Source organism: Solanum verrucosum, unplaced genomic scaffold (assembly GCF_900185275.1).
Source record: "Solanum verrucosum unplaced genomic scaffold, falcon-dt-bn FXZP01000049.1, whole genome shotgun sequence".
NCBI lineage: Eukaryota > Viridiplantae > Streptophyta > Magnoliopsida > Solanales > Solanaceae > Solanum > Solanum verrucosum.
In genome coordinates, this window is record NW_026020221.1 from 5,398,352 (window position 1) to 5,409,681 (window position 11,330).

The following is an 11,330-nucleotide window of genomic DNA, read 5'->3' on the forward strand; positions in this document are numbered from 1 at the left end:
TCATGCATCGCGGGAAAGAAGTCATGCATCATGAGAAAAAGATTTATGCGTAGCAAAAAGAAAGAACCATGCATAACAAGAGAAAATATTCATGTATCGCGAGATAAGATATTCATGCATTGCAAGAAAAGATTCGTGCATTGTGGGAAAAAGTGTCATGCATCGCGAGAAAAGAGATTTATGTATTGTAAGAAAAGATTCATGCATCGCGGAAAAAAAAAGATTCATGCATCGTGGGAGAGGAATTTGTGCATCGAAAGGTAAATATTTACCTATCACAAAAAAAAATCAGCATCAAATGCATCATTTTTCTTTGCAACAACGACATCAAAAGAACTATCAGCATGTTACATCAGCCTATTTTATTACTTTGACATCAAATAAAGAGTACATTGAAGATTATATCACAAATATGAGACACAAACTTTATTTGCTTTACGTCAAACCCGATAAAGTTGATGTCAAATGTTCAAGGAGAACAATTAAGTGTCAACACGGTAAAAGATGCTGTCTCCCATTTGAATTGCATTTTTTATGCTAATGAGTTTTATTTCAGCCTTTGTTGAGAGCATTCGAAAGGATGAATTCTCCAAAACAAACCACAGGTGCAGACGACATAAAAAAGGATGCAGCACAACGTGAACCTTTTTCTTAGCAGCAAACTGGGACATAGTCCAAAGAGGAGTGCTAAACTCTTAGGACGCGAGCAGATGAGCGACTTCCACCACAATCAAACCACACCCCTAACAGAAGGTATGTGGGTTTTTCTCAGATTTATCAGTTCCTGTTTTGCATTCGAAAAATTTTGGGTTCACCAGAAGCAACTTTCCAATCTGAGTGACAATCCATAAGGGGCTTTGAAAATTATGTCCGTGTAAGTTCTTAATTATTGGTGTGAAGTGCACCACTTTCATGACTAAGAGGTTGCAAGCCTCTTTTTCATACTCAACTCAATTTGTCGCTTTTCCGGAATCAAAGGTGATCTAGCATAATAGATTCCCTTTCAAACCGATCAAGTCGAACTACAAACAGCATGATTCCTTAAGTTTAGGGATATGTAGGCAAGATCATGGTTGAAAACTTGGCTGTATTCCAACACTCACTCTTAAATCTTATTCCCGAGCATAGGGACGATTTTTGAATTCTTTCAAATCGTGCGTCAAATCAAGCGTACTGAACTACAAGTGACATGAATTCTCATATAACTTGAGATATGTAGGAAACCCATTTTGGGGTTCAACCATGATTCCTAAAGTACGTACCCAGACCTCCTTTCGAAAGAAGAAGATGCGGCCGGTCAAAATTCGATTAGTCAATTTTATTTTTCTCGAATTTCTTGCATCAATTCAAGTAAAATGAGGGACAATTGTTGACACCCAATTTTGACCCTCCCCGATAAGGATTAATTTTCGAGCTTCTTTAATTTCAAACGATTTGAAATAATTAATTTTATAAAAACTCAAAATATGTAGATATTTTTGAGAATTTTATTCACTTTTATAATATTTTAAATATGTTAAATAATAAATATGTTTATATTGTTACGTATGTAACTAATATATTTTACAAATACTTGAAAACTATCTTGAAAAGGTTTCATTTATTTTGAAACGTTAAACACTTTACTAATTTAATTTAGTTTGAATTATAGGTATGTTTTTTGAATTAATTAGTTTGATTAAGTTAATTATTTTGTATGTTGTTAAATTTAAGAAGCTTATTAATTAGTCTTGTTTAAATTCATCTCGTTTAGTTTTAGCCGAATTTGCTAATTAAACCCGATTCGGCAAAATTCTTAGATTCAAAGGACCAATTTTGGGCCATTTCTATTTTCCAATTCAACATTTCAGCAGCCCATTCTAACCAACCCAATTCCCTCTTTAATTCCTTTATTCCAAAACCCACCCATACATTATATACAACTCCAATTTCCAGCCCACTAAAACATTCCCAGAGAACCCAGATCAGTCCGCAAAACCCAGCAGCAGACGCGTGAACAACGGGTCCAACGACGTCGATTTTTCCCATCAAAATACACGGAGCAGCAAGGAGCAGAGACGGTACACTGCAATTTTTGTCTCCTTCCTCCCATCCCTTTCGACTATTAATATCGCAACAGTAGCAGCAAGCACGCGGCCGTCCCATTTCCTCTTTCGGGAATGGGACGAAACTTAATAAGAAAAGATGTTTAGCTTGAATGGTGAAAGGTTTTTCGAATTTGAATTTCGAAATGAGCCTTTTCTATGGGATTTTTTTGGATCCTTTTCCCTCGAAATTTTTCCGAAACCTAATTTTCCCTTCTATATAATTTGCTCTTATTCATTTGAGGGGAAAAAAAATAATAAATTTGTGGGTTGGATTTTTTTTTCAGTTTAGCAAAAACAATTCAAAGAAAGTGCTTGAACACTAGTATCTAAAAGCTGAAAATACATTTTGGTGGCAGAGGATATAACTTTTTTTTCTTTGGGTGTTTTTGTTCAGTTTCGGTTCAAATTTCTTATCCACCATTCGTGTTCAAGTTCTGTGATAGGAAGACTGTGGTTCCTTGCTCGTTTGTATCCAGTCGCTGCTCATAGAAAGGTAAACAACTCTCGGCCTATTTCCTCTCTTCATTTCGATTCCAACGAATGTTGAATCATGAAATATTCGTTGTTTTAATGAACTGATTTGTCCTTATGAACTGATTTTACGTGATTTGTTTTGAGCCCAAGATTTCTCTTCATCATAATCTTTCTGAAACTAGTATGTGTATTTTGTATTCCGAAGTGATTTTACGCCTCTTTGAGCTCGTTTCCTCTGCTGTGGATGTTCTTGAAGTTCTCTGCTGATTATGTTCGTCTCAACTTTGGTTTACCCATTTGATGATTGCATCGGAATCGTGTTGTTGTCATTCGGTTGAAATCACATTCATGCCTTCATTATGTGTTTAGAAAGTGTTGAAATGCATTAGGTCATTGTACATTTGGCTTCTTATGAATAGGAGTTAATTTTTGTCGGAGTTGGATTCTTAAAAATAAAAATAAAAAATATTTATAGGTCTGGTCATATCCAGTTTTGATGGAGATTTCCCTCTGCATATCCTCTTGAGTCATTCATTATTCACTACCTTGACTTTATGAATCTGTTCATGTCCATTTAGAATCTGTATTTTTTAAGCATGACTTGGTTCGCTTTGGTGCTGTTTAAATGGTCTGAAATCTGGGAACTTAGTCATTATCTTAGTCACCCCTTCATCTATGTATCCATTTTATGATGGAAGGTGTTTTATTTAAAAAATATATATTGAACTGGTTTAAGAGTCGCCACTTAATTTTTAAGAAAAAACATTGTTTTCAAAAGACTAAAATAGTAAATCTATTGAAAACTATTAAGGAGTTTCGAGGTTCCTATTAATATTCTAGGAAGGTTTTAAAAGCACCTAGAATATCCACTAATGTGGTTATCCGACAATCAATTTTTTGGCTAAAATACTTTAACTTATCTTGAATTACAAAAGAGAATTACTTTATAGTTGAAACTATTGTAAAGGAGAAAAGAGGAAATATTTAAATATTATCTAAGTGAGCTATCCTGCAAAATTATTCCTTTAAATCTTGTTAAGAGATGACTGGTTTAGTTGAATTATTGAATCGAAAATAGACGTCTTTCAGGGATTTGAATTTTTCGACCTTAAGACTAACGATAAATACTAGTAAGTAAATGAGCATGATAAAGTAAAAGGAAAGAGAGTTAGGCCCAAATCTGGTTTCTGTCCGCCTGGACCAGTATTTGAGCCTATTTCGTTTTGGGCCTTTGTCCCAATTCTTGCCCATCTTCTATACCTGTCCTAGACATAAATTTCAAAATACTTCTTTGGGTCGTAGGCCCATCTTCCAATTGTCCTAAATTCTAATAAGACGGTAATAAATGAAATGCGAAGGACTTAGACCCAACAATAATAAAATACAACATTAAGAAATAAAAATGGACTTTTTGGCCCATTTCCTTCAATCCTCCGAGCTGGTGAATATTTTTGGACTTTGGGATCTGTCCGCCGATTTTATGGTTGTCCGACTCAATAAAGGAGGATTTGAGCCTTTATGGCTCTCCATAAATATGAGGAAAATATGAGAGTTCGTAATGAACTCGGGCGAATTTCACATGCAAAACAAAGTAAGAAAAGAGAGGATTAATATTCGAAATAGCAACCCAAACTAGTGTCTGTTAAAATAAATTATTGTAATGACTTTAACAAACATGGATAATTGACCATAACTATCTCGAGAGGGAGAAGAGAAATGGACTTGTTAAACAAGATTGAGATCGAACATATAAGTGTAGACAAATATATATATATATATATATATATATATATATATATATATATATATTTGTCTACTATTTTAACGAAAAGATATAACATGACTAAAATCCTCTTCGCATAGATAGTAATTGGACAATTAAAATAACACAGCAAACAAATGATTGATCAGGAGAGATTTATACATAGTCACGCATATCACTTATGACACTAATCAGATACCAATATGCATTTAATTTATAAATCAATAAAAACACTTTAAAAGGAATATCTAGTATCTAAGACAATCAAAAAATTGCGGAGTATGAAACCAACCATTATATTCCTACCCATTCTAAAATGACAAATTAGATTTTTAGCTAACTAATATGTTATATAATAGTGACTGGACTTAAAACCAGGCTAAGGAGAAGATCTAATCACACTCGAATCAATATTGTTCACAAAAAAAGCAACAGAGCCATATAAGGAGGATAACACTTTTCAACAGAAACATTCAACTTAAAAGAACGATAAAGCCAAATAGTAATGGTGAAATAGCCTTAAAATAAATATAACAAACAATAGATAGATATAATAGGGTGAAGCCAGACGTAAGGCAGACAACAACATCACAGATACACTAAAGATTACATTGGAACGAAGAAAGGCCTTTTAATATAATAGTTAACTCAAAAAAAAAGAAAACTCCAAGACTCACAAATGAGCCATAAAGAGTAAATATACTCGAAATCTTGACGTCTTGATTCCTTCACCCAACTTGAGGTGGAAGAAGAAAATACGACGTCGAACATCAAGTCATGGAATAGATTCAACAACATTCAAGAAGCAGTTCGAGAAGAGGAATAGTAACAAAACTCAAAAAAGTAGTCTAGAAATATCACTACTTAGTGCAAACTTACAAGCTTAGACTCAACCAACTGACAGAACCATATAAAAAAAACAAATATATCATATAAACAACACTAGCTCAATAGTAACCAATAATCAGTAACCACAAAGTACAAATATTCCGACATCGCGATATCATTCCGAATAGAAAGAAGAGAACGAAAAGAATATTGTGAAGGAGAGGAGGTTACCTTTCTCCGGGCAGCGAACAGATGAGACGAGTAGAGGAACACGACTTCTACCACACAAGCGCGATCCGGACAGCGAAAAGAAACCTTAAACGTGTCCCTGTATATTTAGCTATTTTTCACTCGGACTACTTTCAATATTTTTCACTCCAAAAATTCTAACCCAAAAGCCAACTCTCAAATTAAAATCTCCAGCTCTAAAGATTTTCCCACACAAAAGCCCACTAAAAATCTTTTTTCCCCCCCTTTTATCATGAAGAAGAAAGAGAATATATCTAGGGAAAACTAGGGTTGATTTCGGGTAGAAATTTGGGGCCAATTTCAAATTCAAAATTTGAATTCCTTCCCCAATTCGGACAAACACCTCTTCCTTCAGATCTTGACTCATTCCGAAAGGGGAAAAGAGGACAGAGCGCGTGCTGCTTTTCTCTGCTCAAATTGCACCACGGAGAGGGATGTGAGAGAGATGTCGCTAACGTCTTTGGACTGCCAGTTCCGGGTTGATTTGCTGGACTGGGTCGATTTGATTCGCTGGCTATCGCGGTGGGCTGCTGCTCGTTCTGGGCTGTAGTTCATTTCTGCGAAGAAGAATAAGAACGACAGATGGGGGGCCGGTTGGTGCATGTTGTTATTATTTTAGTATTGTTGTGTTGTATTGCTATAATTGTATGTATAGAATGGGCTGGAAATTGGGAGGGGGTCGGTGGTGGGCTCTTCTGTATGTTATTATTATTTTGGTGGGCTAGTTCACTTGGTGGAAATGGGCTTGGGAATTGCTGAAAGTTGAGCTGCTGGAAATTGAGAAAAAGGACGGCTCAACTTGGTCTTGCAATTAATTTGGAGAATAACTAAAGTTGCAATTTAGGATAATGACCGCGTAAACTTCAATCATAGCCCGTCAAAATTAATAGTTTAGCCAAATGAATTAGATAAGGTAAATTAATGAAAAATTAATTAACGAGCTTCTTAATCTTAACGAAATAACTAACTAACTCAAATGATAAACTAATTAATTTAAATATCCACTAATGGATTCAAAATTTTAAGACTGTAATTCCAAATGAAGCTAAATCAATAAAACGTTTATTTTAACAATGTAGAAATATTTTGATTATGATTTTTTTTAAAAATATTCATAAAATATACTAATACTATATACAATTATGTGAAATATATTTAATAATCAAAATACCATGCAAATCGATTGAAATTGCTCAAAATAACCTTGAAAAACTATTTGAATTTTATAAAACTAATTATTCTAAATCGTTCGAAAATCAAGAAGCTCGCAAGTTAATTTTTCGGGGAGGGTCAAAATTGGGCGTCAACAACTGTCCCTCATTTTACTTGGATTGATGCAAGAAATTCGAGAAAAATGAAATTGACTAATCCTAATTTTGGCCGACCACATCTTCATCTTTGAGGAAAAGGCTATTTCGGTACGGACTTTTAGAATCATGGCCGAACCCTAGAAATGGGTTTCCTACATATCTCAGGCTATATGAAAATTCAGGCTACCTGTAGTTCGATAAGCTTGATTTGACGCATGATTTTGAAAGGATTCAAGAGTTATTCCGATATCGAATTATGAGGAGACCAGAATACTTGGGAATAAGATTTAAGGGCGGATGTCGGAGTACAACCGAGTTTCAACATCGATTCTGCCTACATATCCCCCAACTTAGGAAATCATGCTGCTTGTAGTTCGACTTGATCGGTTGAAAAGGAAAACTATTATTCAAGATATCCTTTGGTTCTGGAGGAGTGACAAGTAAGTCGAGTATGAAAAAGAGGCTTGCAACCTCTTAGTCATGAATGTGGTGCGCTTCACACCCATAATTAAGAACTTACACGGACATAATTTCCAAAGCTATTGGTGCATTGTCACTCAGATTGGAAAGCCGCTTCCGGTAGAGACCAAAAATTTTCGGAAGAGAAACTGAAACCGACAAACATTAAGAAAAACCCATATGCCTTTTGATAGGGTTGTGGTTTGATTGTGGTGGAAGTCGCTCCTCTGCTCGCGTCCTAAGAGTTTGGCACTCCTTTTTGGACTATGTCCCAGTTCGCTATTAAGAAAAAGTTTCACGTTGTGCTGCATCCTTTTTGATGTCGTCCGCACCTGTGGGTTTTTTTTTTGGAGATTCATCCTTTCGGATACTCTCGACAATGGCTGAGATAAAACTCATTAGCATAAAAATGCAATTTAAATGGAGGGATAGTGTCTTTTACCATGTTGACACTTAATTGCTCTCCCTGAACATTTGATGTCGACTCCATCGGGTTTGACGTAAAGCAAATAAAACTTGTAGATTATATTTGCAATATAGTCTTTAGTTTACTCTTTCTTTGATGTCAAAGTAATAAAATAGGCTGATGTAATATGTTGATAGTTCTTTTGATGTCGTTTTTGCAAAGAAAAATGATGCAGTCGATGTTGATCTTCTTGTGATGGGTAAATCTTTTTCTTGTGATGCATAACTCATTTCTCTTGCGATGTATGAATCTCTTTTCGTGATGCATGAATCTTCTCTTCTAATGCATGAATCTTTTTCCCGCGATGCATGAATCTTGTCTCGCAATGCATGACTTTTCCGCGATGCATGATTTCTTTCTCTTGCTATGCATGAGTCTTCTCTCTTGTAATGCATGGATTTCTTTTCTCGCGATGCATGAATCTTTTTCCCGCGATGCATGAATCTTTTCCCGCCATGCATGACTTCTTTCTCTTGCTATGCATGACTTCTTTCTCTTGCTATGCATGAGTCTTCTCTCTTACTATGCACGAAGCTTTCCTCGCGATGCATGATTTCTTTTGATGATGCCTCCCTGATACCAAATGAAGATAATGCTTCACCGAGCAACGTATGTGATCTTCTGGGTATCTTTTGGGATGGCGGTATCGTCTGAATCGACAATATAATAAAAATGATCCTCGGAGTAGTGGTATCGTCTCATTTGACAATGCGATATAAATGACTCTCCGGGTAGTGGTATCGTCTCATTCGACAATACGAATAAAAATGACACTCGGAGTAGTGGTATCATCTCATTTGACAATACGATATAAATGACTCTCTGGGTAGTGGTATCGTCTCATTCGACGATACGATATAAATAACCTTCAAGGTAGGAACATTACCAAATTTGATAATATAATGCAGATAAATATCTTCCCGGTATCTTTAGTTGCTGAGAAATAATAATATTGCTCTCTTCGTTGTTTTCATTTGTCCCATATCTTAACGTAGTTGCACGTTCATTATGGACTTCGCCTTGTTCGAAATTGAATGAAATAATGTTATTTATATTCCAAAATGTTTGATATAAGCAACATAAAATATTTCCTGTATCCACAGAAAAATTGTCAATTTTGGGGAGCTCTTTGCCCCTTTGACTTCTCCATATTCATTGAATGGTGGGATATGTTGATCTTGAGGCAAGCTTATAGACCTGCGTCCACAGAAAAATTATTAGTATTTTTAAAAAAATGAACTGATCTATGTCGATCTCTTCGGTTGTCTGCTCCTTGTCTTGCTATCTTCGGTTAATTTCTGCGATCTCCCGCTTCTTGATAGATAAGACAAAACATTTTTTTTATACAAATATAATTGAAACATAAAGGAAAAGTTTTTAAGGAAAATAGACTTTCAAAAGTAATGTTTGAAAAAAGTCACTGCCAAGTGTTATGTCACGTCAAGTTTAATGAACGTCATTCGGAGTTGGTGTTTTGAGATCTTTCTGATTACTTGTTGGGAAGTATTCAAAGTTGTTCTAAACTTCCGATGAACCTTGTTGAAATTTTGAGGTCATCCTCAAAATTTCTGTCGCAGTTAACTATCTTGGCTTATCTTTAACCATCGGTGAGCAAATCACGAAATTTTTGAGATCTTCTCAAAAATTCTGTCCCAATTGCAAATATCAAAGTAACTTCAGTCTCAACTTTGTTGGAGAGATCTTCCTCTTGAGAATTTTTGAGTCTCACTCAAAAATTCTGTCCCAGTTTCTATCGCAAAGGAAAAATAGAAATCTTACGGGAGATATGACCGAACCCTTGTGGCACCTACGTATCCCGTTGAGGCAGGAATCAGGACAAACGTAGTTCCCCCTAAGGATTAACAAAAGTAGGAAATTTTTCAAAGAAAGCGACCGAGGCCGACATAGGCCGCCTACGTATCTCATTCTTGAGAATTCAGGTCGAACGTAGTTCAAATACAAAGAAATATTTAAGTGGGGATAAAAGGGGTGACCGAGGCCGACATAGGCCGCATATGTATCTCATTTTTGAGAATTCAGGTCACACGTAGTTCATTACAAAAGGATAGATTCTAAACAAAGCAATTACAAGCAAGTAGAACGATTACAAGGAAATAACAGAAATACAAGCTGAAGTTTCACACATAATATCCCTTGACAACATCTGAGTTGATCGGCTTCGGCCATTCGGTGCCATCCATCTCCGACAGGACTAAGGCACCTCCAGATAATACTTTGCGGACCATGTAGGGTCCTTGCCAATTTAGTGCAAATTTCCCTTTGTACTCATCCTGATGAGGGAAAATGCGTTTGAGAACTAACTGACCAATTTCGAATATTCTGGCTCTTACTTTCTTGTGGAAAACACGAATCATTATCTGTCGATATAGTTGTCCATGACAAACAGCAACTATTCTTTTCTCATCAATCAGTGTTAATTGATCAATCCGCTTGCGAACCCAATCAGCATCACTCAATTCAGCATCTTGGATGATTCTTAATGAAGGTATCTCAACTTCGGCAGGTATGACTGCTTCTGTTCCATATATTCGCAAATATGGAGTAGCTCCAACTGATGTTCTGACAGTCGTTCGGTAACCCAAAAAAGCATATGGAAACATCTCGTGCCAACTTCTGTGATTATCAATCATTTTCCTCAAAATCTTCTTTATGTCTTGTTGGCGGCTTCTACAACTCCATTCATTTAGGGACGATAGGCGGTTGAGTTTCGGTGAGTAATCTTGAATTGTTCACATATCTCTCTCATCAAGTGACTGTTGAGATTCGCTCCATTAGCAATGATGATGGATTCTGGTACTCCAAACTTACATATCAGATTGTTGTGAACAAAATCAGCTACAACTTTCTTGGTTACCGATTTGTACGAAGCTGCTTCTACCCACTTGGTGAAGTAGTCAATGACAACCAAAATGAATCTGTGTCCGTTAGAGGCGGCTGACTCTATTGGACCAATGACATCCATGCCCCAGGCTACAAATAGCTAAGGTGAACTCATGGCATTGAGTTCATGAGGCGGCACTCGAATCAAATCTCCATGCACTTGACATTAGTGACATTTCTACACAAACTTGCAATAATCATGTTCCATAGTCATCCAAAAATAACCAGCTCGAAGGATCTTCCTTGCCAAAGTGAGCCCATTCATGTGAGTACCACAAACTCCGACATGTATCTGTTCAAGAAGCTTTGCAGCTTCATTAGCGTCAACGCATCTGAGAGACCTAAATCTGGAGTCCTCATGTAAAGAATTTCCCCACTTGCAAAGAAATTGAAAGTCATACGGCGTATCGACTTCTTCTGGTTGAACGTTGCATTCTCAAGATAAGTCTCATCCTTTAAATACTTCTTGATGTCAAAATACCAAGGCAAACCATCTGGTTCCGCTTCAACATGTGAGCAATGGACAGGCTGCTCTTTCACCTCTATATCCACTGGATCAATATAACTTGTATCTGGATGCTTAATCATTGACGCGATGGTGGCAAGAGCATCGGCCAACTCATTCTGTGTCATGGGAGTGTGTCTGAACTCAATCTTTGCCAAAATCTCTTGCACAACTTCTGTATATACCGCACATACAGTGTGATCTTTGGGTTTTTCACGACCCATTCCCCTTGAACCTGATGAATCAGCAAATCTGAATCTCCAATAACCAGTAACTCGTGAACATTCAT

At 36.3% G+C, this 11,330-nt stretch overlaps 1 protein-coding gene across 1 annotated transcript; it reads right to left on the bottom strand.

Annotated features, from left to right (window-relative positions):
* Window positions 1-9,773: 9,773 nt before the first annotated feature.
* On the bottom strand, window positions 9,774-10,286 carry LOC125831410 (uncharacterized). The gene has a single exon (XM_049510615.1). The coding sequence runs from the start codon at window positions 10,284-10,286 to the stop codon at window positions 9,774-9,776; it is 513 nt and encodes a 170-aa protein (XP_049366572.1).
* Between the last annotated feature and the right edge of the window lie 1,044 nt (window positions 10,287-11,330).